This window comes from Cyprinodon tularosa, unplaced genomic scaffold (genome assembly GCF_016077235.1).
Source record: "Cyprinodon tularosa strain WSP-4 unplaced genomic scaffold, ASM1607723v1 ctg96, whole genome shotgun sequence".
NCBI classification, from domain to species: Eukaryota; Metazoa; Chordata; class Actinopteri; order Cyprinodontiformes; family Cyprinodontidae; genus Cyprinodon; species Cyprinodon tularosa.
In genome coordinates this window covers 916,603-944,159 of record NW_024039740.1, presented here as the reverse complement: position 1 = coordinate 944,159, position 27,557 = coordinate 916,603, and the positions used below count along the sequence as shown (strand labels likewise).

The 27,557-nt window shown below is 34.9% G+C and overlaps 1 protein-coding gene across 1 annotated transcript in view; it reads left to right on the top strand.

Moving 5' to 3' along the window:
• lrp1bb (low density lipoprotein receptor-related protein 1Bb) overlaps positions 1-27,557 on the top strand; it is a 395,850-nt gene that overhangs the window by 353,848 nt on the left and 14,445 nt on the right. Inside the window, exons 73-86 of the mRNA XM_038275471.1 lie at positions 145-267; positions 2,809-2,949; positions 3,231-3,365; positions 5,555-5,674; positions 5,835-6,076; positions 6,256-6,479; positions 7,040-7,146; positions 9,642-9,758; positions 10,020-10,193; positions 13,353-13,478; positions 14,918-15,082; positions 23,344-23,505; positions 24,000-24,174; positions 25,978-26,082. Of these exons, the coding sequence (XP_038131399.1) occupies positions 145-267; positions 2,809-2,949; positions 3,231-3,365; positions 5,555-5,674; positions 5,835-6,076; positions 6,256-6,479; positions 7,040-7,146; positions 9,642-9,758; positions 10,020-10,193; positions 13,353-13,478; positions 14,918-15,082; positions 23,344-23,505; positions 24,000-24,174; positions 25,978-26,082 (2,116 nt within the window). The remainder of the gene's footprint in view (positions 1-144; positions 268-2,808; positions 2,950-3,230; positions 3,366-5,554; positions 5,675-5,834; positions 6,077-6,255; positions 6,480-7,039; positions 7,147-9,641; positions 9,759-10,019; positions 10,194-13,352; positions 13,479-14,917; positions 15,083-23,343; positions 23,506-23,999; positions 24,175-25,977; positions 26,083-27,557) is intronic.

Below are 27,557 nucleotides of genomic sequence, written 5' to 3'. Positions count from 1 at the left end.
CACTCACAAGACCTGCATCCAAAAGCCAACAGATGCATGTTTTTCTTGTTTTAACTTTTAAGCAACCCTAGATGGAAAATTTTGCTTTGTTTCAAATGTCAAGAGAAACAAATGACTTTCCTTTTTTTATCTCTTGGCCTTTAGCTAAGCTTCCCTGTCCGCCCACAAGGCCCTTCCGCTGTAGAAACGATCATGTGTGTCTTCGCATGGACCAAGTCTGCAACAAAGTGGATGATTGTGGCGATAACTCTGATGAAGAAGAATGCGGTGAGCTCAGAAAAAACACATTTAATTCTGCTAAATAAGTGTTTAGGAAAAGAACATATGGTATTCGTTAACCAACTTCAGATAAATGAAGGTTGATTAACATTGGTGCACATATTGTTTTAATAATTTCCCTCACTGTAGTGTAAGTTGTGATTTGCAGTTAATTTTTATTAATTTTACTTTTTCTTTGTTTTAATACCAGATGGAAAATCTAGCGAAAAGTTTTTTGCTTATGTGTCCCTTATTGATGTGAAGGAAAAATACAGATTTTCATGTTTTTTGAATTTCACCCAACAACAACTTTGTTGTGCCTCCCTGCCAGCGTCCTAACATCTTCCCTCAGCACAAGCTGTCTGTGAATGCTCCCACAGAACAAAGAGAAAAGAAGACAAATAACTCTTCTTTTCTATCACTCCCTTGCTTCTCTTGTCTTTCATTCATCTTTCTCTCTGATACCATTGAGACCCTCATCCATCTCCTACCTCAGTCCATTAGCTCTCACCATTGTAGTCTGTCTCCATCAATCCATCTCCTCAATTTCATCTTAATCCCATCATCTTCCTCCCCATCACTTCATTATGCCCCTTTCCTATTCATTGTCACACTGTTAGAGTTAAAAATAAGTACATGTTTTTAATCTCTACAGAAAAAAATGGGAAGATAAAAATTTCACCTACAGCATAACTAATTATATCTATGTAGACCAGCTGCAACACTATGTGATCATGTACATTAAACTGGACGTTTACAGAATTAATTTCATTTTTTATCAGGAAGAAATTATCAATTTTTTTTAGGCTGCAGTCAATCCAAGTTATTCAAATATTAGTTTTTGCCAATAAGGGAATAATTTCCCCAAAGCAGCTCTCTCTAATCATATTAAAGTTATTACAATCGATGGTTTGTTTCTGTATGTGGTACTGTGCTTGTGCAACTCATGGTTGGAAATCTCCCATTATCCATTCCTCTGTTCATATATCTTACATTATCATCAAGAACGATGTGGACAGACTGGCCATCTTTTTCCCCTGTGTTTAACATCTAATCGATTACCTGCTTGATAAGCCCTGCTGTATGAGATTCATGGAGCTGCAGGAAATGCAATGCTGAACGTTTTGGATCAAGTGAGAATTCAATTCACTGTGCACTGAAGCTGAGCAAAAACATAAAGCGAACATCAGAGCTCCTAAGCAGCACCTTCTGAGAAAAAAAGAAACTTTTTTGATAAACTCATTGTGTTGCATTATGTGCAACAGACCAAAGACCCATTATGATCTCATTCAGTTTATAGTTTCAGTTAAACAAACCATGCTTTGTTCACACTGACATGTGCCGATACACTAAACTGTTTAAAGATCAATGAAGTTCCCATCATCCAACAGCAGGCAATAAGGTACTCGCACTAAGAACATTTTACAATGATATATGCCATCCATTGTATTGTGTTATATTATTGATAATTTAAAAAGTAAAAAAACAAAGTAAAAATAGCTAATTGCTGATCTAGTCTAAGTACAAATTTTAAATCCCTCCACTCTGCCAGCTAATCCTTGAAATTTTGAGCAGTGAGTGAACTACATGCAAACTTCACATAGTTAAAAGTTAATTGGTCATCCAGCAGTGAGAGTAAGATGCTGGGTTGAAATTTATATCTTTCAACTGAAGGAAATCCTGAGGAAGTTTTCAGAGTTTTGCACCTTCTCAGTGAGGCGGATGCATTTTTAAAAATGATTGCAGGTTGAACTCTGAGGTCAAATAGTGGCTAATGAGTTTCTATCAAAACGATATTTGGAAGGACTTGGGTGGGGAGATAATTGCTGAGAAGGACACAGTAGACTACTATGTTGAATTTTTGCAAATATTCCAGTAATTCTAGAATAATTTCTGCCTGATTTTGGATTTGAAGAGAAAATGTATAAAACTGTCTGAAATGTTAGAAATTTTGTTTCCACAATTTAATATATAAATATCGGCACTGGATTCACAAAGAAGATTGTGTAAAATAAATACAGAAAGTAAGTTGGCCTTAAGTCTACCAGAAGCTGTTATTTATAGATTATTTACAGCACATAAATGAAATGTTGACAAATTAAGGAATAAATATGTATGTATGGAATAATATGCTGTAGGAAAAATAAGGAAACTGTATTTGAGAGCAATATTCTTCTTCTTTATGTTGACAAATTAAAAAGGAACACATGCTTGATTATACTTAGTCATTTTTGTTTTCCTCACCTAAATAATCACAAAAAACATAATACTTCATTCAAATAATACGCTTAACATGCAAATATTTTGAAAGGCATTTGTTTTTTCAGACTCGCATATCTATGTATATATCTTTCTATATATATATATATATGTATATATATATATGTATGTATACATATATATATATATATGTATATAGACATCTGTGTGTGTTTTTAAAAAATGTTTTCTAGTGACTTTGTTTAAGGAAACTGTATTTGAGAGCAATATCCTTAAAAAAAAACCTCTCCCATGTTTTCCTTTCTTTAAAACAAAAATGTGCCTAAGCAGAGGTGGTAGCTGGAAGACCTCGACCTTGTGGAAAGACAGAGTTCACCTGCAGTAATCGACGTTGCATCCCGATGCAGCTTCAGTGCGACCTCTTCAATGACTGTGGCGACGGCGGCTCGGATGAACAGGACTGCAAGTCCTGTAAGTAGCATTAGTTAACTTTAGTAAACATATCATAGAAGGTTTTGCAAGAGATGCAATGTACCTTATCTCACTGCAATTTTATCATGAAGAAAAGTAATCTTCTTATTTAAGATGTGAGGCTCTGTTGTGTGTGATTATAAATTCATGCTCATATTTGAAGGTGTGTTGTGCTGTGTGAGAGTGATGAGGATTCACTCTAAGCTGCTGCACATCAAAGGAAAACCCCAGCAGTCAACTGAGATGCAGAGGTGTAATCAGAGACCTGTATTTATTTGCAGTTTCCAGTGGAGATGTATGCGGAAAGAAAACAAATCCATGTGGAGAGGATGCAATTTGCAACCAAACAAATGCTAATGCGATATGTCAGTGCAAACCTGGTTTCAAGAGGAACCAAAAGACTGGCCAATGTGAAGGTATATCAACCTTTCTCTGTTTTTCTGTTGTTCAATTGAATGATTGCAGTCTTATGTGTAAAGATTTATGACAATTTTATCCTTACAGACAATTTTAGAATAGCTAATATAGAAATATGAGTGTTAAGAAAGGAACAATGAGAAATGTAACTCATTTAAATGACCTTGACAAAATAGCTGTATCTCTTTGAATTTAATTTTACATTTTGTCAAGTTAAAATCACAAGCAAATTTTCATATGATAAGGAAATACACAAAGCAGTACAAAACTTAAAAGTTATTTTACAAAGAAAATCTGTAAATATTTATTCTATAACTTATTTTGAACGGTACATACCATAAACCATTTGATCATTATAAAATAAGGTTATTTACATCAAATCTCCATGCAGATAGTGTTTTGATTTTGTCATATTGAGCCTAAATGGAATTCCAGCTCTGGGCATGATGAGAAAACATAAACTGACGGGAGTGACTAAGAAATATGACTTAAATAAACCAATCTACAACAACTCTAACATCTAGTAAATCTTCCCTTGAGCCTACTATGGAATCTAAAGAACAAAACAAAAATGTCACACAAAAAAAAAAGAAATATGAAAGTTACATAAGCGACATCTGGAGGACTATTAAGTTCTTATCCCTTTTGGAATCAAATGTTTTTTTTTTTTATATTTTCACACAGGATCTTAAAATTTTCTTCATTTTCACAAATTCACAGAGGGATCCTAGGTGACTTTAGGCGGACATATACTGTACGATATTTTCGATCATTGCTGACAGCTACACTTCAATATGTATGACAAAACCACAGCATTTAAAGTTTGCAGCTCACAATGTTTGTTCTTACTGCGTGGCCGGGGCACTGATGCGATCTAACTGCACATACAAAAACCACAAATTGGACTCTAGGCATATCCCAATCTGATATTAATATCCAATGTTGCTCCAATATTTGCCAAAATCGGATATTAGATTTTACTGGCTGGCATCTAATATCTCCAATATTTTCATGCTGATAGAAACACTTTGCTTCCGTTAAAGGTTTCTGTAATTCATTGGTTATTTTACATAGGTCAGTTTTTTCATAGCTTTTCTTGCAAACTTTTGCTTCCTGCCTTAGTAATATATTTTGACCATGCGTTTTATAACATTCTAAAGTATAAAATAATTCATAAAAGCTGGCATGATTCATGCTAATTTCATCTCAGGTCAATATAAATATTGGCCAATACTCAAAGCTGCAATTTCGGTATCGTAGCTCATTGTTGTTAAGGTTAATACACAGAAAGTTTATTGGAGCAAAAACAAAGTTTAAAAAGCAGAACTAACAACTAATATTCCATCAGGATGTGTTTTACTTTGGGAAAAAACTTCCAACCAATAAGACTGAGCTACTGGTGTTTGAATTTAAAACATTTCATATAACGTGACTATGGCCTTTAATATGGAAATTTAAAATTATGTATTTTGGTCCAGTGGATATAGAGATCATTTATCATCTACGCTCTGTGTTTACTATGAGCCCAAAACAGAAAAAAAACAATAATGCTGTTTTTTTTGTTCAGAAAGTCCAAGTTACAATGATCATATGGTGTTTTACAAACATTATCACACATCAATTTTTTTGCTATTGTGATACCAGTTCAAATCCTGCTATTTTATGAAGGCCTTTGAATGTTATTAGAGAGCATTAGTTTGCTTCTTGGAACAAATCACATGTACTGAAAAACACACAGCACATCAACATAAACAAACAACACCCTGTGTTAATATGATGCTGGCAGCATAATGCTGTGTCAAAGAAAACTGGGTCATTAAGGCTGTCTTTCAGTGCTCTGTCAGTCATAAGTAAAATTGTGAGCTTTTTTTCCCTTGCAAGGAGAGATAAACAATATAGACCAAGTTGTGTTAAAGGGAACATATCAGAGAAATGCATACATGTTTAAAACATGCTCTGACAATCTCAGTTGAAATAGATTTGTCACAAAAAAAGTTTAAAAGGTATAAAATGTAAAAAAAAAAAAAAAAAAAAAAAGGTTTTCACATCACATGTAACAGGAATAACAAAGTAAATTAAAGTTCACAGTCTTTACCTTTTTATCTCTGCATATGATGCATTTCAGTGCCTCTAAAGAATACAGCATTGCAATTGTGTTACATAAACATCACCTACTTTTTTCCTCCAGAGATAAACGAGTGTCTGCAGTTTGACACATGTCCTCATTACTGCACAAACATTAAGGAATCCTTTAAATGTACATGCGATCGCAACTATAAGGAGGTGAACGGCAACTGTGTTGCAAAAGGTATGAATGCTTCCAGACTGTTCTCCTTTAAAGCTCTGCTTTTACATTTGTTAGATCTATTTTTATGTACCTGGCTGAAACTGTCAAGGGTAAGTTGTTAATAATTTATATTGGTTTGTGTTTCCATTTTTTTTTCTCATATTAATGACCAACTTTACAGGACAAGATGATCGAGTGCTCTACATAGCCAACGACACTGAAATCCGAAGCTTTGTGTATCCATATAACCAGAGCCAGGGACATAAACTGCTCACTCATATTGAGGACAACGCCCGCATTATCGGGATGGATGTTCTGTTTCATCAGCAAAAGTTTATATGGGCTACCCAGTTTAACCCTGGTGGGATCTTTTATAAGGACACTCTTGAAAGAGGCCAAACAAAAGCAAATTTTAAGAACATTGTAAGTGCTTCCAACCTCTTTATTTGTCCATCCATCTCAAACGGCGACTCGTTATTGCGTTTCCTGAGTTTATAAACTGTTTGTTTCATAACGTTTTACTGGTTTGCCTTTTATATGACAAATTCAGATGATGCATGGACAGCGTTTCAATAAGAGAATCTCCTTTTTATGCATTGCAGTGTTCAGATTTCCGTCGTCCCAGAGACATTTCTGCTGACTGGATCACTGGAAACATTTATTGGACTGATCACTCGCGGATGCACTGGTTCAGCTATTACACAGCCCACTGGACTAAATTACGATATTCCATAAATGTGGGCCAACTTAAGGGACCAAATTGTACTCGCTTGATTACTGACATAGCGGGAGAGCCATATGCCATTACTGTAAACCCATCCAGGGGGTGAGTTGTGTTGTCAGTGACTCCTTTCTTAGTGACACACTTAAAACACATACTCCTTGTACTTTTTGAGAATATTTACATCTTTTAAAGTACATTTTTATAATTTAATTCATATGTATTTTTGATGCTCTATGGAAGCAAAGCATTTTTTTTAGTAAACTTAATTTTTTTTATTACCATCAACTGTTTTATTAAATCAATCTGTTATAGTGATAAACTAAATATTACAAAAGCTTGTGTATTAAAATGTAAGCTTTCTAGGTACTCAGTGTTAATGGTGAAATGTTAACTTTACTGTCCTAAGCTAGTCTTAAATTACAAACATGAAATATTCCTTTATTTTATTTTATTTGCTGACAATATAAAGTGCAGTAAACATGAATTCACAGTACGGGTCCTAAGAGGGAAAGCTATTGCAGCAGCTTATAGAATTGGCCCTGATATGAGTATTAAACATATGATATCAAGCTATATCTATGCATGCTTTCTGTATGTCAGATTTATTTTATTTGCATAGAGAATCTCCAAAGAAGCTCAGTTGTTTGCATTTTCTCTCACAGAATGATGTACTGGAGTGTTATTGGTGATCACTCCCAGATAGAGGAATCAGCCATGGATGGGTCGTTACGCAGAGTTCTCCTGGAGAAAAATCTTCGGAGACCCACTGGTAGGCATATCTACTTTATTGTTTCTATATGGGCTTTTTTTTGTTGTTGTTCTTTTTTTCCCCTATGGTACTGTTTTATTACCTTGGTGGGACTTGGTAGAGATTGCTGATAAACAGAGAGAGGAGAATTACCAGTAAGTGTTTTTCTTATCCCATAAGACCATCTTTGAGACTAAGTATGCATGTTAAATGATTTCTCACCTTGATTATACAAGCTGTGTGGCCTCAACTGGTGTATTATAGAAAACAAAAACACACAAAAAAGTTTTTTTTTGCCAAGCTTTGTACTGTTATAACTTCATATATATTTAATCTTGTGTCAAAGTTTCTACTAAAGATAGTGTTATCTGATCTAGATTTCTATTAGAGAGTTTGAACTAATCAATTGGTTTTCATATCTGCTATGTCTAATATGACACTGTTGCAGCTGGATTAGCAGCACCTTATCTTTAGACTTGAATAAATTGGTGCCTTTTTGCAAACAGACGTATTAAAGAAAGCATTCTAATTAAAGAAGGATAAAACAGGTATTTTATATAAAGCAATAAAGAACAAACTCTGTGTTTATATATTTGTAATATACAGTACTGTAACTACAGGTGCATTGATTTCTCTGAGAAAAAAAAGTGTGGAAAATCTTACAAATATTTAATGTTCTATTGCAGATTCATGTTTAAAATAGGTTTAACAACAAAGATTTTGAAATTAATCCCTTTTGTGTTTTTGCAAGGAGAATGAAGGTTGCCTTTTTAAAACAAATCTGTGTTCAAAAACACAATATTAAAGACAAAAAACGAATGCCCAAAACAATTCAACACCAGCAATGTGTTGGTTGAGGCTTCTTAATGCTTTTGTAACTGAGCATTGTAGGCCAGCTCGACATGCAGTCGGTATTTATTGCCTCCACAACCGGCCACCTCATGATCTACTTTGTATTCTAATTTCAGCCACTTCCAGAACATGTACGACTATCTCAATATATCAGACGCTGAATTTTGTTCATCAATTAGCTTTAATCTATTATAAACCACATTTGCAGAAATAATCCTTTATCCATACATCACTCACTTTGTGTTTAATGAATCTAAAACAAATTAGTTTCACTTTTTAAACTGAATAAGTGACAGTAATTAGGTTTTCAATTATATTTTTAATTTATTGTGCTTGCATACATAGGGTCCTAAAGCTCTTACTTTCCTCAGAAGCGTTTATAATTTTTAACTTACTCCATTAGATGAAGTCTCATGCTGAGACTACCTGCATAGTGCTTCATGAAACAGAATTAAACCTAAATGAGAAATGTTTTGACCTTTAAATATGTCGGGAACTGGCATGATGAAGTCTTTTTAGACCCCGTCTAACACAAAATTTATTCGAAAAAAATATATGTGCTGTATACCATTTATATTAATTTGGCAGGTAAAAAATACCAGGTTAGGAAAACATATGTTTAAAAAAAAAATCACATTTCAAATTGAGTTTTATGCTATTCAATATGTATTTTAAGTTGATTAAAATGTCCTCGAACTTTCAATAAGTAATTGATAGATTCATATTTTAGATATTTTATAACAGAGTTAAATTTCCTTGAAATGATTCCTTGAAGACATACGATTAATTGAAGGCAAATGTGTGTGGAATGGCATGGATTAGAAATAACCACAAGACCTGGAACTATTCAAAGCAGGCTCTTTGACACCTCATAAAGTGAGACTTTGGTAATGAAGGTAAAATAAAATCTGAAAAACCTGCTTATGGAGAGCTACAGCATATTTTCAGTGTGATAATGAAAATTGACTGCTGTTATAAAAGATACCTTTATTTTAGGACTTTTCAGACATCATTACCTGAATACCAATGAATGATGAGGATGGCATAACGCTTAAATAAATAGTTGAAAAATACTTGGGTCATAATACTGCTCAATTAATTTAAAACAGTAATTTCTTACTATGTGGTATACTTTTATAATAACTCTATTTTAATTAAATGAAATAAAATATTAAATAAAAACAAATGTAGTCATAGATTTATCTGCATTAATATCTTGCTTAATACTTAATGGCCGCTCGGTTTATGTCTATGGGTCTGGAGGGAGCCCCTTAGGGCTGATCTAGTTTTGAAAAACAGCTTTGGCCTCCTTTAATTCAAGGGACCAACACTCTGTCTCGGCCACAAGAGAAATTCATCATCAGAGAGCTGAAAAGGAAAAAAAAAGATCTGTTTAAATGCCTCAGCCACATCCTCAGCTTTCTAGTAAGGGAGGTAAAAAGGAGTCATTGTTTAATAATTAGAATGCCTCAAATCCACCATCAAACCACAGTGCTCAGCTGAGAGGTTCAATATAGGCACATAAATTGACTTTCTAAAATCACAACTTCTTTTACAACTAATCTGACTTTCTTGACCTGAAGATCTCCTGTGCTGAGGGATTTTACAATGATTTCACTTTAATTTGTCAGGTAAATAAATTGCTTACCTTCATCCTCCCACAGGGCTGGCAATTGATTACTTCAACCAACGTATTTACTGGGCTGATCCGGAGCTCTCACAGATAGGGAGCATGAGATTGGATGGCTCGGACCCCCTTGTGACAATCAGCGAAAGACACGGTAAACCCAGTAGAAAAAAAGCAAAGAACAAGTATTTTGTTTTGTTTTTTTCATTTAAACCCACAATATTCGTGCAGCACAGCTTCTTATCAAATAATTGCAGCAGTATTGCTTGTGTTTCTTAGAAGGGTAGGTTTTACTAAGATCAATCTGTCCTCTGCTACAGGGTTTGTTCTTTTTTTACTGAGTCTCAGGATAAAAACATTCAGAGTCCTTGGTATTCTGAATTAGTTTTTCTGTTTTTTGCTGCTCCATCTTCAGGAATTTCTCAGCCATACAGAATTGATTTATTTGAGGACTACATCTATGGAACCGGACTAAAACAGGAGCTCTTCAAGATTCACAAGTTTGGTAAACAGGCGGTGGAGATCTTCCATTTGGGGGTGGAGCGGCCCACAAATGTCTTTCTTTCCCACCGTTACAAACAGCAAGACGGTAAGCCGTCCTATTATGGATGTATCCAAATCATTACATATACTAAATTAAAGATTGCATGTCAGAAGCTTAATTGACTTTTAATGGTTCTTTAGATCAAATTGATGTTGTACTTAAAAAAAAAACTTTTCAATAAATTTTTACTTTTAAGATGATACAATGATGCAAATCATTGTATCAAATATAACTTTGGTTATTGTTACAGTTAAGACTAACTCTATTCACACTGTAAGCAAATCTAGATTTCTTTTAATATTGTAATTTAATCAACAGTTGTTATAAATTGATAAATATCAATGCTTCAAAGTGGTACAAATGCAGCACCAATAATGAAGCTGTGTGGGGTAAAGATTAGAGGTAATGGCCAGAGACCTTCCACATCTTAAGGAGCATAGTGCAAGTTCCATAGTTCTTGCTTTTGTTTTAAAAGGTTAAAATGACACCAGTGTTGTGCACCCACAGGGGAGACAAGAGGAAGCTTTGCAGTCTTCAACTTCAAAGGTCTTTTTTTAAGATGCATAATATCTTCTGAGCTGAAAAAGTTATAAATATTAAGGGTTTTTTTTTAATCGAGCATCTTGCCTTTTGAGTAAAAATAGGGTCAACTGTCACAAGGCAGATCTGATCTTACTCTCCTCAAGTCACCTCCGATCAGACTTTAATTTGGCCCGCTTAATTGTCACACTAGACAAAAGTTTTATTTTCTTATTCTTGTGTGTAATGTGCAAATAGGTTTGAGGTGCACTTGTGGCTTGTCTTTTGTGATCCATCTTCAGAAACAGCCCCCCCCCACCCACCCGCCCGGGTGATAAAAAAAACGCACAGCCTGTCACACTAATGTTCACAAGAATCCAACCCAAATTACACGCTTATGAACTTAACTGAGCCTATAGAGGCAGCTGTGGTAAATAAGGAAAAACTAATTTTAAACATGTGGACTTTGTAAGTATATGTATGAGAAACAAGAAATATGTATTTTGGAATGCACCTTTGAATATGCAAAAAACCTGGTGTTTCTCATTCCTGAAATGTATGATTGAGCAAAATTACAATGATAAATTAGAAGAACAGAAATATTTTTCCTTATTTTGTTGATAAAAACTTTTAGCGTTCAAATTTATCTCTTTTAATGCCTCATTTCATATCATGTTAAAAAAAACATTTGGGATTGAATGAAAACAGTTTAAATTTCAGTCTCTCAGATATGAACACTTTATTAACACTCAGGGTTCTTAACTGTGTATGGCTAATTCATTTAGTGTGATTCTGATCCTGTTTGAATACAGAAACTATACAATAAATCAAAATTTTAACACCTAATTGCTTTTCAAGGAAACCAGCAACAATAATAATTGCTTGTCAAATAATCATTCTAACCTACAACTAACCTGTAACAACTCAATTTAGTCTTTACAGCCCAAATCAAATTGAATTTATGATGAATTAATATAAACTTCTGACTGGGTTCTTATTTGTGGTAGTTTAGCTTTATTTAAAGATTTATTTGAAATAACATTGTCATGGACTTATGCATTTTTATATATAATGTATAACCAATATGCTGGTCATGGTAAAATAAGATCAAAAACTGATAAAAACACTCAATATTATTTGGAAACATTCATGAAATTAATGAGCAAGACAGAAAAAAGCAAATTAGGGGAGTGGCGGCGTAGTGGTTAGGGCACTGTGCTTGGACTCCTGAGGTTCTGAGTTCAAGCCCACGGACTGCTACTTTGGGTCCCTGAGCAAGACCCTTAACCCCACACTGCTCCCCGCTCACCGTACAATGGCAGCCCACTGCTCCCCAAGGGGATGGGTTCAATGCAGAGTTCATCAGTAAATTTATCCACTGTGGGATCAATATAGTAAATCAATTAATCAAATTAAGACTATATTAATTAGACTTATCATAGAACTTCACATTTAACCTCATTAAAATTAATCCATCAAAAGTTCCTTATGTCCCTCTACATTAGTAAAAAAACAAATAAAACTGATTAAAAGGCATGAAGCAACTAGTTTGGCTTATTGCCGATAAAAAAACAAATTTTCTACACAATGTTTCCATTTTCTAAAACTGATGTATTGCATCTTGATGGGATTATGCCAACATGTTGTATTATTTTTGAATTAATGTCTTAACCTTCTCTTACACATAATGCACCTAAAAATAATCTCTTTGCTCTTCTACTCAGCCAATCAATACTACCTTGTCCTCCCTCTCACTTACTCACTCACTTGTGGTAAACCCCTGTCTGTTATTTGGTGTTAATGGTTATAGAACATAAGACAGCTCGGTTTTGGTCAGTTTTCCTATTACAGGACAGCTCTTCCCCTCTCCAGAGACTCATTAGTCCAGCCATGTAGTGCAAAATGTGTAGGTCTGTGGGCAGAGGATGCACTCAGCTTGCATTGAACTGTGAAGTAAAGGCTTGATATCCAAAGCAAAAACTTCCTAATAACAATTTAAATGGGAAACAGGCCTTTGATCGTGACTCTGTGCCTTTGGTGTTAGGCCTATCATTACTGGTAGCTTACTGTATTGTTTTTGTGACTGTTAAAAACTGAGCAAATGTGATGGCATTATAACAGCTGCAGATTAGGTTCTGAACATGAAGTGTTTTTTTTTCTTTTCATATTTTCTTCTCGTGATAAATTTATATTAAACATATTTGATTCATCTCCTCTTGCGTGCTTCTGCTTTAAAATCTGTTTCCCATATGCTTCTAATGAGAGCTAAAGCTATTAGAATAAATGCACACGTTTATGAATTTTGCTAGAATCCATTGTGAATTGTTAAGGATTGCTTCCATTAGTTTGTTTGTTGGCTGAAGGCAGAACTAAGAGTAGCACTTGAGAAAGCTACTAATCAAGTTGATGAAAGGAAATTGGTTCCACATTTTATAGTTGTTGATGCTTTAGTGTGAAGTTCTACACATATTTTAGCGCAGGACCTTTCCTTTTTTATGGAAAAAAAAAAGGAAAAACACTCTTCAAAGCAAACATTAAAGCACTTAGAATTGATTACTTCAGTTCAGAAAGAAGAATCACGCTCCCCTCAAAAAAGTCTAGTCTCTCTAATTACAGGCCAAACTTATCAGATTACCTTCATTCAATCTTTTTTTTAAAGAAAATTCTATTTTTTTCTCTTTGCAGGATCAAATCCCTGCCTGAGGATGTCTTGTGATTTCATGTGTCTTCTAAACCCAACTGGGGCCAGATGCATCTGTCCAGAGGGAAAAGTGCTGGTCAATAACACTTGTAGTGATGTCAACAATTCAGGTAGTTTTGATTATGATCACACAGAATAAGGCTACTTTTTGGATAAACAGTGGCTATAATTATCCATTGTACTGTGCCTATGGCAAATGTGTTACCTATGAATCTTTGTCACATTCTATAATATTGCTACCTCATACTTATCTCTTAAATACATTTTATGTGGTTGACAAACACAAAATATTGCATAAATATGAAGTGGAGGAAATACAGTATACATGGTTAAGTTTTTGGTTCTCTCCAGGTACTCCGGCTTTGTCCCACAGTCCAAAAACATGTCTGTTAGGTTAATTGGCTTCTCTAAATTCTCCTTAGGTGTGAGTGTGTGTGTGAATTCTTGTTTGTCCTGTTGGAGTGTGTGTGTGAATTCTTGTTTGTCCTGTTGGTCGTTCCGTTGGCCTGTGATAGACTGGCGACCTGTCCAAGCAACCACCAATATAATATATAGGATATAAATACAGTATCTGAAAAGTCGCCACATATATTTAAATTGTATTTACCTTTCTAGAACCCTGGGAAATAAGATTGCTGGCAATTATTTATTTATTTATTTTTTTTTTATCTCTTTACCATGAGGTTAGTTTTCTCCCACACATAGTGTGGCTTAGAGTAGTTTGTTTTACATATTTTGTGTCCTAGGGCTTCTCAGAAACTGCAATTGGGATTCTTATGGCTTTTTTGCAATACCGTTTTACTCCATGTCACTGCCATAAATTCTGGATGCCCTATGTGGAAAGTTTGCCTGATAGTTGACCCGTCAACAGATTCTTAGACCTAACCACAGAACTTGCACATTCTTCCACATAGCCTTTTGACTGCTTCTCTGATTAACTTACTACTTGCCTGACCTGTGATTTTAGGTGAAGCTTATGTGTTTGTAGTTTTGTCATACTGTTTACAAGAGCAGAAAATACATTGAGATATTGTTTTATGATATTACATTCCCTGTGCTTCTTCATAACAGCGAAAAACACCACAATTTCAGATTATTTTTAGAAGAAAAAAAAAAGGTAAACCCATTTGTTACTACTTCTGTAATCTTCACACACTTGGTTGTGTTGATTAACCACATAACAGCCCAATACAATTTATGTTTGTGGTTGCCATGTGTGAAAATATAAAAAAAAAAAATTCAGGGGATAGTTTGCTATATTATGAGATATTCTTCCTAGCTAAATGCTACCAAAAACACTTGAATCTAGAAGAAAATGAAGAATAAATCCCATTTGAAGTACAGGTTTATGGCAGTAATGTCACTCATGCATGGGTTACTGTGAGAACTTTAAGGTTGAGCACACTGACCTCCTACTGGGTCTCTACTATGGCTTTACACCTCTGTGAAAGTAGATGTTCAAACTTTATCTTCCTACACCTCTGCTAGATTTGATGTGACTTTATTACACCTTTGAACCACAAGTAAAGGGAGTTGTGCTGTTGTGCAGGGGAACTTTGTCGCCCCCCCTGTGAGAACGGAGGTCGCTGCTTGGCCAATGAGAAAGGAGACTGGAGGTGCTACTGCTGGCCTGACTTTTCAGGGGAACGCTGCGAGGTGAACCACTGCACAGACTACTGCCTTAATAAAGGCACCTGTATGGGCTCACCACTGGGTAAGTCTATGAAAGTATGCACTCACACTGCAAAGAAAAAATTAATCTTAATAAGTAATTTTTCTTAAAATAAGTGCATTTTGTCTTGAATTGAGGAGATAAGTGACACACTTTGCCAATGGAACAAGACAATTTACATTTAAAATAAGAAAAAACAATTGCATTGTCTTATTTCAAGAGCATATTATCTAATAATCTTAGTTTAAGAGTGAAAATACTATTTTCATTGGCAGATAATCTTGTATACCTACTGAAATTAAGGGTAAATACACTTAATTTATGAATTTTTTACTTATTTCTAGATCGTTTTTGCAGTGCAGGGCCATTATTTCTGTTTAAAATTCCTGTAACCTCTGCAGGATTGCAGATCATGGAACTTTTGTAAAAGTTAAGCCCCTGTAACTGTTTCAAAGCATCCTTACAAGTTCATCCTTTTTCATGATAATAAATATTTCTAAATGCCTTTTAAGGTTTCATAGTTTGAAAGTGGGATCATTGTTATGATGATCAAACTCTCACTGCCCTAAGAGTTTGATATTCAAGCTGCTGTAAGAAAATTTATTTTCTTTCCATGTGTTCTCACATATTAAAAATATATATTGATGAAATAAATATATGTATGTTTTACAAAGCATTTATGATACAGTAGCAAAACATTGCTTATTGATAAACTCTTGAATGCATTTAGAAACGTAAAAAAGAGAAGAAAAATACTTAATTCAACTCCCAAAGAAACAAAAACAAAAGTCCTCTGACAAATAATCAATTCATCCCACTTAGAAACAACTTGGTTCAATGTTTTTGCTTTAATGTACTGTAAAATCTTTGAAGCAAAACAGGAATCTGACGCCTTTGGGGAAAAAAGAACCAATGCTGAAAGTAGCAGTCTCTTAAATCAAACTATTTCTTTATGAAAACCAGCGAGGCTGAGATCAGGCCTGTAACAGCCGATTTAATCCCTTTATAAAGAGGGCATCTAGAAAGGATATACTAGCATTGCATTTTTTCCACATTTGGTGATGCTACAGCTTTATTGTTAATTACATAAAATCAGAATTTATTTCATGCTACATAATGGATTGTTTTTATTTTTATTGTTAAAAATGTGTTTTAAATAAATAACTAAATCTAATTTACACTGGCACATTGTTGATACACCTTGGGCAGTAATTATAGCCTCAAATATTTAAGCATGCATATCTTTAAGTGGTTTCATCTTATTCTTTTATTACTGTTAATCTCAGTCTCTATCAGATTGGATGAGACATATCTGTGGACAGCCATGTTAAAATCTCTCTAAATACTCAGTAATATTAAAGTCTGGACTCAGACCTGATCACCCATACACATAGTGAACCTGAAGGCACTCTTTTGAGATCTTGGTGTTGGTTGCAGGTCATTGTCCCAGTCTGTGGTTTTCAGCTAGGGTTGTCACTGGTCATTGCTGCATTTCTCTTTCCTTCCATCCTGACTAATCTGCCCATTTTTGAAAATCATCTCTCTATCATGATGTCACCTCTACCAAACTCCGTCAAACTAAATTTAGCACAGGTAATTTTCCAATTCAGTTGTAGAAACATGTTAAGACTGATCAGTGGAAGCAGGATGCACCCCAAATCAATGTTGAGCTTCATCACAAAGCCTGTAAGTTCTTATGTAAATGTTAGGTAATCTTGAGAAGAGCAGAAAGGACCTTCAAAGGTCTGCATATATAAAAACACATGAAATAGTAGGATGTTCAAACCGGCTGTTAAATTTTTTATATGACGTTTCACATGCATTTTTTTGCATACAATTTAGCACTCAATTTAATTCTTTGAAAATAAGCCCATAGACCACACCCAAAGTGTGAGATTAACTAATGTTCTAATAGGATGTCTGCTACAACATTTGCATAGAAATTAAATTTTGGTTTATTTGTGTGGCTTTACATGCATGGAATTTACTTTTAGTCTCTTACTGCATGTGTGGGCAACCCACACAGACCCACAAACAGAAACACCAAAGACCCTAATTTCCTCTTTTCTTGGCTAGACTCCCTGGGGTGTGGATTATCCCTGCAGAGTGATATCTTTGCAGCAGTGGCAAAAAAGCAGATATAGACACAGGACTGAAACTCCATCCTATCCCCTTTACATTCACCAGAAACTTAAAGATGATATTGGAGCTCTTGTTCACTTTATCCACATCTATTGGAAATATTAAACTATACATAATTGAATTTTGTATATTTAAATAAACGGTATGTTTACACAAGCATTTAAAAAAATATATACAGCCTAAAGACTCAATACAAGACAAAGATATCAAATGTATACAAGAAATATATAGTCTATCAAGTGTAATCATATGCTTTAGAAAGATTCAGAGTAAATTGTCTACAATCAAAATTTGATTTCATTTATAAAGTAATGTAATTTTTTTTTTTAGAATGCTAATTTGTAAAAAAACGAAAAAGTATTTTTTGTTGGTTTTTTTTGCAATTTATCTTCGTAAGTGAACATGTGGCCAGTTTAATGCATCAGGTTGTTAAATATGCAGCAGTGGCTCATGCTGAAAATTAAAATGAGGACAATAGAAGAGAGAATTCCTTCAAACAGGAAAATATCGAGAGAGATAAAAATCCGAGAGAGATGTGATGCTTTGTCGTATCTATCTGTGTTTTTGCTTTAGATTATACCTAATGGTCCACGTAATGACAAGCTTTTGTACAACCAACAGTAGAAATGCATTGCTGACATAAGTTATAATGTGCACCGAAATATCTATTTCTATAAATGAAAGCACTCCTACAGAACAGGTCACTGCAAACATAAATGCATGTATGTCTCATCTGAGAACAAATCTATAAACTAGATAACTGTGAAGATAGAATAAGCTTTCACATTTTCCACTGGCACTAAGGGACAAAAAGCGCACCAGTGATTAGTGGGATTATGTTGCATGCTCGGTATGCAAACAGTGCTGTACTGTCTTACAAAAGTATCACAGAAACTAACTTCAGAAGTTTTTCTTGCAGTATCATGTAATAAAGCATAAAAAAAAACCTTCAGCGTTTTTCTCTCTCTGCTCTGTATTTAGATCTCTCCACTTTCCAACGAAATATTGTTAGATGTTTCCAACTATATATAATGCTTTATGCTTAACAAAACGGTTACAATGCAATCACATCCAACCAAAGCTATTTTTTATTTCAAAATATGTATATATGCCCCCTTATGCCTCTTACTTCACAGTTCAGGTACCTGTTGTTTTTAAGTTAAAAAGCAATCAGGATTCCTGAAGCCAGTTGTTGAGTTGTTGATCACCCAGTAGAGCTGGCCAAAGCAGAGACAGATTTTTGTGGGATGTATGGACTATTCTAAAAATGTCAAACCACCTTATAGACTGCATGATGGTGTTTCGTTATTCGTGATTTGCTAAACGTAGCGGATGAACAAATTCTTCTAAATTTTTTTTAAGGTAATGAACTTAAATGTTTTTTTTCAAGGAAATAAAACCACAACACTATCATCTAACATGGACTTGATTCTATTTGGCCTCTTGTCAAATCCTTTTACTTGAACACTTTTCCAACAGCACTCTTTTTCCTTGACACTACCCTGGAAAATAATGGGTGGAGATAGGAAGCATTGGAGAAAGGGTTATAAAAGTAAAAAGCCTTTCACTTTGGATCATTGTCAAAGTTTTTTTATACCAAGAGAGAGCAAAGGATTCCCAGCAGCATATCAAATACTGTTTGATTCTGTAATGGATATGGTAGCAAAACAGATGCCTGATTGGTGAGAGGGTGATCATTATCCAATAATAAACACAGAACAATTTCTCTTCAGGAAAAATGACCCAGAATCAAACAGAGCTAATAGTGGAGGTGCAAAGGTACATACTGTAAAACTATACTTGACCAAATGCAGAAGAAAGTTGCAGAAATTTGCTATTAATTGCTGGCACACAAAAATGTTGTCTGTATCCAACAAGGGCTTAACTTTGGGTCAACCATCGGCGGATTTAGCTCCCTGCCTATTTATCTATTTAATTATTTATTCTCCTAAACTTATTAGGTTGTGCACTCAAAATGAGATCTGAGTCAACAATTACCGCCACCAGCAATTCGACAACATTTTCAGCTAATATGCTGAAATGAAAACATATGAAATTGAAAATTAATGAATAGTCTAAATATGTTCCTCCATTTATGGCCTCGCTGTATTTGATTGCAGTTTTTTTTAAGAATAAACCAGTTTCATTTACCCTGCCAAACATAATAAATCAGTATGTCTGCTCTTAGTCTGAAATTCATGCGTTACTATTATTATAGTTTTTTCTGCACATTTTACCTACAGTTAAATTCTATACTTGTTTAATATATTTTAAGTAAAATTGCAGATTACATGTATAATCCAGAGAAAAAATTTAGTATTTAATATTACACTTGTGATAAATTATGGTGATGCATTTTTTTTCTGCACCTTTAAACAACCCAAATGTCTATGTTTAGAATCAGTGCAGATAAAATAAACGAGGAAAACTTAGATTCAGACTTTTGTGTTTTGTTTTTCCCAGTTTATTGAGCCACACTTTTTTTTCTTTATGTAAAAACTGGAATGTAGGATTAGCTGCAATGAGACACATTGTCATAATATGACTACTTTAGGATTAAAGCCTTTCATTTTTTACTAAAGTAAAGCACCAAATATTTTCCCCTCGTGATGCAAATCATCATATGAAAAGCTCCATTTAACTTTAACTGGAGCTCAGATGAAGTCACTCTGCTCCCTCATCATGATCCTAAAGGTGCTTAGAGTAAACTTCCACTTCAAATCTAGCTGGGTAATTATAAACTGTAATCTAAAGCTTACAATTATAGGTCCTACTGAGTCAGCATTCAATTTTTAGCGCCTGCTTCAGCCTACATCATAGTTCTGGCTTCTACCTGTCCCTCTGTGGCATGTGCATCAGCCTCACTCTCCCACTGACTCAGCAGCTGCTCTTTAAGCTATTTCCCATTTGAGGCGCTTATTGATACTGAGATCACGAATAACCTCTGTGCTCTTTGTTGCAGTCACTTTCATGCTGCTGCATAAAAGTGACTGTTTTTGTCCCCTAATCTTTTGACTCCTTGTCATGTTGGGTGCAGGGAGCAGTGACAGGTCTTTACCTTAAAGTTAGCCGAAATATGTGCTTTGGCATTCAGTGTGGCTGCACTATGTGTTTTAAGAGGCATGTGTGAGTGACATAGACTCACCCCTCAGCTCACTTAGTAATACTTATATTTACCTTTTCTGATATTTCTCTTTTTTACAAAGGTTTGAATATGAACAAGGTGGAAATTTTGTTTTCTGTGGAAAGTGGAAAAAAACCCAAAACTTATAAAATAGATAAACGACACAAAAAAAAAAAATCACAACCTCTAAGTTATGTCATACTTAGTATTAGTTTAACTTCAACTCCTAAAGCTGCATATACTGTAAACCTTTGCAGGGTCTGCATATATGAGCCTTTATCCGCTAATATTGCTCAGCCTCAGAAATGAACTCACTTCAGACAAAAAACATAAAAAAAAACATTCACAGCAACTTTGCCACAATGTTTATTTTCCCTACAGCTGTGTTTTCATAATCCAAAAAAACATTTTAATTACGAGTTCAACATTTTCATTACAAAAACAACCGATCAAGGATTCAGAAGATACCTTGTATGCCATTTGTTGTTGTTTTTAGATGAGGTGCAGAATTGAACCCAGTTCTCTTCAGTGTTTTTCACTTACCTCAATTAAAAACCTTTGCTTACATTATTTTTCAAGGGGTTAAAGAAAAATAAACAGTTTACTCTATGTTTAAATAAAAACAAAAAACAAAACAGGTTGTGCATAACTTTGATTTAAACAAATCCAAAGTTAAACCTTTTTTATTTTTCACCTCATCATATAATATTGTTTCACCACAATTAGATTCATACTTCATCACTATACATCATTCACACAGGGTTAGGGTTAGGGTTACTGGTCCTTATGGGAAATACTGTCTTTGTCCTAGCCTGACGTAGTCCTACTCAATTCTAGTCAGAATATGAGTCTGATACTGCTCCATAGAGCTGTGATTATGGGGCGTGTTTCGAACGAACCAGGGAAAAAAATGCCTCTGCACTCAATTGGATAGACCTACAACCAATAAGAGCAACGGAGTGCGTGACGTATGTTAAGCCAGGCATAGTTGTTGTCCACAAAAATCAAAGCGTGCAGTTGCACGCCTATAATAAGAAGATGAGACTTGATCGCGTTTCTCTGTTCCTCTTTTAAAATTAATTTGCTGTCGATATCTTCTAGAACAGACCTAATAGCAGAATCTACTCACCTAAACTCTCCAGCGGCAGCCATTATTGTTGTCACCCAAGCGCGCTTTGGTCACGTGGTTGATTACGTTACTGTTGGTCATCTGTCCATCATCGTATAAAGCCCGCCCTGACAATTTGATTGGATCGCCTGACAGTGGGCGATAATACTGGCGCTACTATGGAGCAGAGCCAGACCGAACTTCCGCGACCCCAAACTTTGTGGGCGGGACTAAGTTCGGAATGGCACCCAGGCTATCTTTGTCCACCGGGGGAGCCAAAACTGAAAGTTCTTTAGAACTGCTTTAATGAGCTTTGCATTATAAAACATCAGTGTTGAAACAAACATCGTGCTTTTATTAAGAGCTATTTCATTTTTTATTTTTATTTTTTACCACTGACGAAAGACATATTTTTGGTTAGTGTGTTATTAATGATACACAACTGTGTAAATCAAGGTCACCAGCTTCCATTTGGCTTCACATCATGACTTCTCTCTGCATCCAAATATTACCTTCTGCTATGTATTAAGTTGTTGACCAGACTTGTTTTTCATCATTCAAAAGAGCATCAAATAGACCTTGACTGGATAGAAAGTTGGTATCTGAGGCCTTATGCGACTATGAACCTGAAAATAGAAATACTCAGCCAGCAGATAAGCCAACGCTGATGTGAAATAAGAAAATAAATATGCGTGTGTTTACCTACAGTTACATTTTTATTATTGCAGTCATGAATTGGGTCAGCTTGTAAAAAAAGTAGGTTTCTGGTATTAAATTTTTGCATATCTGGCTTGTATTTCTGACTTTAAGTAGAGCATTTTTTCTGAGATACCATGAATCTCCAACTCAACCAGCATGCAACAAAATCTGTAAATGTTAGCGTTAAAACTCAGCAGTACCATTGCGTGACAAAAAAAAATATTGCACATATCAAGGTAAATCAAATATATGTTTTTTGGACTAGTTACAAAAAACTCACTGTATGCTGGAAATATTCAGAGTGATCCACACATGCAAATTGTTTATATTGTCAACTAACTTGATAAATCAAGTCACTGACTGGAGTATACAAAGTTTAAAACTACTCCTACTACACATAAAAAAAAAAAAATTAAAATGAAAATGACTGGATGAATGCTCTATCTAGAATTCCACTAGTGGTATAGTTTTAGCATAAACTCATTCAAATTCTGCAAAAAGAAAAAAACAAAACAAACAAAAATGTTTCCTATCATGCATCCTTTGTTACCCAGTTATAAAAAAATGTGCTCCTCCTGGTATCAGTTAGGATAGCCCAAGCAGAAACTAAAGGCAGTTTTTGAAGTTATCCTAACCATCTATTTTAAAGAGTAATTGCCCCTGAACTCATAACTGGTTGTGTCAATCTTTGTGGCAACAACTGCCACCCATCATTTGCAAGACATAGTGATGAGCTTTATGGCCTCAGAGGACTTTTGACTCACCCTGCTTTGCAGAATTGTTATAAGCATGTCAAACTGGAGGATTTTCAGGGATGAACTGCATATTGAAGCTTATACCACAATGGTGGGTCTTTGTAATCTGATTGGTCGGCAGTGATTGCCAACTCAGAAATCTATTAAAAATTAAATGTTCACACCTTGTTATGCTTATTTTAATTATTGTAAAGGAGCTTAGATATGGTTGGTTGTTTTGTGACCTTTTGAAGGAAATGTGACTTTTTTAAGATTGGCTCATTAAGTGTTGCTTTACTTCAAGTTCTCAGACATGTTCTGTTTGGGTAATTTCTTGATTTAACAGGTCAAGCAATAATCAAGTCTGGGTGTATTATAATTAATTCTTTAATTACAGTTTTTTTTTAGGGCAGAAAGAACACAGTTAGAGCCCAAAACATATATGTATGTAATTGATGCTGAGCTTTTCAACTTTATCATCTGGATCTTTTCACAGGAAAGCCTACTTGCCGTTGTCCAGTAGGATTCTCTGGGCCTTTCTGTGAGAAGCGGATTTGTGACAATTATTGTCTAAATGGGGGAACATGTGACGTCACTGAGGGAAATCAGCCTGTGTGCCGCTGCATGGCAGAGTACACCGGGGATCGCTGTCTTTACCGTGAGTTTTCTATCTCAGGTTGGGACGTATTCCACTTGTCTTTTACATACTGTATCTGACTTTTACTTGTAATCCCTCTGATCTATATTCAGGAATGCTGTGTAAAAATCACAAAAGAGAATGCTTTTTGCACATATTGAGTGCTCAACATAAACCGTAGCCCAAAGTGTTATCTTTCAACAAACATCATATTTGCGTCAAATTGAAGATAAACAGAATTAGAGTTCTACCATCTTACAACCTTTGGGTATTTCATTTCCACTATTATAGATTTTTCTTAGGAGCGCATTGACATAATGGGATGGGAGAAAACAATTCCACTCACACATCATTAGTATCTTCTCACTGCTGCTTGCCCAAGGGGAGATATGTTTCCATCTGTGGCTAAGATGCCATTTGATGTGGATAATTAAGTCCCATTAAAGCCCTCTACAATTCTTATCTAACCAGCTTATACACTAAACTTACATTTTATGCTTCTCAATATGAAATAGACATCTGCCATCACTACTGCGTGAACTCCAAGGCCTGCACGTTATCCAGCAGCGGCTATGTGGAATGCGTTTGTCCTGCCAGGTATGAAGGAAACAAGTGTGAGGTGGACAAGTGTCTTCGATGCCATGGTGCACCCTGCCTTATTAACGAGGAAACAGGAGATGTGGTTTGCAAGTGAGTGCTTGACATTCTCATCCATTATTTTAGTTGCTTAAATCTTTACCCAATATATTTCCTGATCATTTTTAAAGCAAATGTATAATGTACTCACTTCACGTGACAGTTGCTTTGCCCACAGTTTGTAGGTTTCTTAAATGTATTTAATAGGATAAAATAAAAGATATGTTTGCAAACATTGCTACATTTTAACTGACAATAATATTAGTTAAATAGAAGCCAGGTTCATGTTTTTCTAATTCAGTATTTGAATGTATATTATTTGTCTCACATATATTAATGCAGTAATGTCTATTTCCTTCAATATATCACTAAAAATAAGCTACAAAATCTACTATAACGGATAGATCAATTAACTGAGTATTTTATTGGTTCATAATTATGACGTTCAAGTAACAACTGCTTGTAATATTTTCAGTTTATGATTACCTCTGCCAAAGATTTTACTGTAGCCGCCATTTAAAATGGCCCTTCCCAGTCCAACGCCAGCCGAATGGAAGCCCACTCACAGGAAAAAATCGAAATCTAGATAAGTTATTTTTTTCTTAAAATAAGTGCATTTGATCTTGGATTGAGGAGATAAAAGAGACATTTTGCCAATGGAACAAGACAATTTACATTTAAAATAAAAAACAACAACAACTGCATTGTCTTATTTCAAGTGCATTTGATCTAAATATCTTATTTTAAGAGTAAAAGTACTCATTCCATTGGCAAACTATCTCATTTACCTACTCAAATTAAGGGTAAATACACTTAATTTAAGATTTTTTTTACTTATTTCTAAATTGTTTTTCTAGTGCTTCCCTGCAACTTCCAGCAAAATCCCCTCCAGCTTCCAGCCACTGAAGTGACCCCCTCCTTTCTCCTGGGCATGCATATTTTTTTACTCTGACTCCACCCTTTCACTGAATTACATGGAGATGATGATTCTCTTTAGACCTTATTGTCCACAAATCATGGCAGAATATTTTGGAACAATGGTTGATGTTTAAAAAGGAATTGTAGGGGACCAGCCAAGGGCATCAAGGAAGTGGGGAAATTTTGAATGGCTACTACTGTATGATTTCATGGGCATCAGTTTGTCTGTTTTAAAAAAAAGAAAAAAAAAGTTCAGAACAGATTTTGCTGAAATTTTCAGAGAAGGTGTGTATTATGAATGGCAACAAAGGATTAGATTTTGAGATGATCCGGATCACCATCTGGATCCAGGAAGTTTTTGAAAGATTCTGTGAATTCAGAGATTAATTTAAGGTGGAAGTCACAATATGTCAGCTTCTTGGCAGAGGTCTGCCCTCTCTGACTGCGATTCTAGTTATTATAGTAAATATTTGCATTATAAAAATACTTTATTACTATATTCTTATTCTACTTATAATCATAACATTAGATATTAGAGAGACATTATTATTTTGTATTGATATTGATATATCTTGCTATTTTTTTTTATTTAATTTTACTATTTCCCTATTTATTCTTTTTCTGTGCATTTGTTTTGTTAATTTTAGTTATTAATCCTAGTTATTATTCTTTGTTTGATAAATGTTGTTACATCTTTGTTTTGTGTATTTATTACTGGAGTTAAATAGTTTATTGTAACTGTTGTTTCTTCTCATAAAATGGCTCACTTATGAAATGTGAATATTTGGCATTTAAAAATAAAAGCAAGAAGTGTCTTGCTTTACAGCAATAATGAGTTTGTTTGACAAAAATCACCCAAAACTCACCCCACCCTTCTCCATCTTGTTAAAGTGCAGTTTTCAGCTTGTAATGCGAGTCAATTATTTCTTCACCCTCTAGCTGCACAAATGGTAGAATTGCACCAAGCTGTCAACTGTGTGATGGATATTGCTACAATGGAGGTACCTGTCACCTGGATCCGGACACCAGCCTGCCTTTCTGTCAGTAAGTTACACTCTAATGGGTGAAAGAGGTGGAGGTGGTGGAGGTTGAATGTATTCCATGCAGACATGGTTCCATTGAAATACCGACTAGAGAGGCTAGTAACTAAAGGCTATACCGCAAAGAGAGGCTTTTAGAGCTGGAGTGAAAATTATCAAGGGATACCTTTTTTTTTTTTTTGCCTCAAGAACTCAACAAGATAAGTGTCTCCTTTTGGATTACAAAAAAACCCCTCTTTAAATTGAGAGAAGATTTGATGTCACTGTTTGAAGGACCGATGAGCAGCAGGGGGCTGAGTGCCAGTACGCCACCCTGTGTAGTGTGACACCTCTCTGTGACTTAAGGTTTTAGGCAGATAAAAATGGTTTGAAACTGTTTCAAAGCCTGCCATTCTGAACATCTCATGCTGTTCCTCTGCAGTTTAAAGCTTATGTCAGACCTTGCCGACTGTCTACAGCAGCTGGCTTTAGAAGGGTTTTTTCTTCAACAAAAAAAAGTTCCTTAATAATGCCTCAGTATGCATGGAACTCAAAAAACTTGCACTAGACAAAAGCTAGAGTGGCACACATAAGGGAATGAAGACTACTCACGTTGCTGCTAAACATGAACATTTCCTCTGCTATAATCGCATTCACTGCGTGTTAAAAATCTGTCCAAGGAGGAAATTGGAAATCCATTTCAAAAGCCATATGTCTATTTTTTTCTTTTTTTAAATACTCATTGTCCACTGTAGTTAAATTGAAATTTGCGGTCACCTCTCTCCAAATTCCAGGGGATAGAATCAATTTCTATGCAAATTACTCCATCTTATTCGATGAGGTTAACCGTTCCTGATAATGCGGTTTATTATTTGCTCCAAAGACTTGAAATGATGTGAGATGATGGATATGGTGGTGTCAAGAAATCATAAAGGTTGACCTTAATCCTCAGTTAATATATGTTTCATCATGCTCCCCAAATGCAAAAACCTGGCTGTGTAAAGCGGATGCAACTGAGATGATAGTAACTGTATAAAATTCCTTAAAAAAGCAATGCAAAATCTTTTCTTTATTTGTGTCATGAAAAATGTAAAACCAAGAAAGCCTCAGTTGCACAATACCTAATGATTTACAGCTCAGCTAATTTTTCCATGTTCTTATTACACAGTCTTTAGCTCCTATTCCATAGTATCCAATGTATATGAATCTGGTTTTGTATAATTGCTGGAAACTATAATTTTAGCATTAAAAGGAAGTATTAACCATTCTGCATTTTCAGTGGAGACCATTTCAAAATTATTAGGTTTATACAAAGTTTATAAGATTGCAAGATTGGCAACATACATTGCAAGTTTGAACAGCATGGTATTTTTTTTTAAGTGCAACCACCAAAATCTTAGGAGTCACTTTTCTAGTCAATTTTCACTGATGTATTTCCGTTTTCAAATCAAAGTTTTAGGCATATCAAGAAGGACTTTACTTTAAGATTAACAAAAGTTA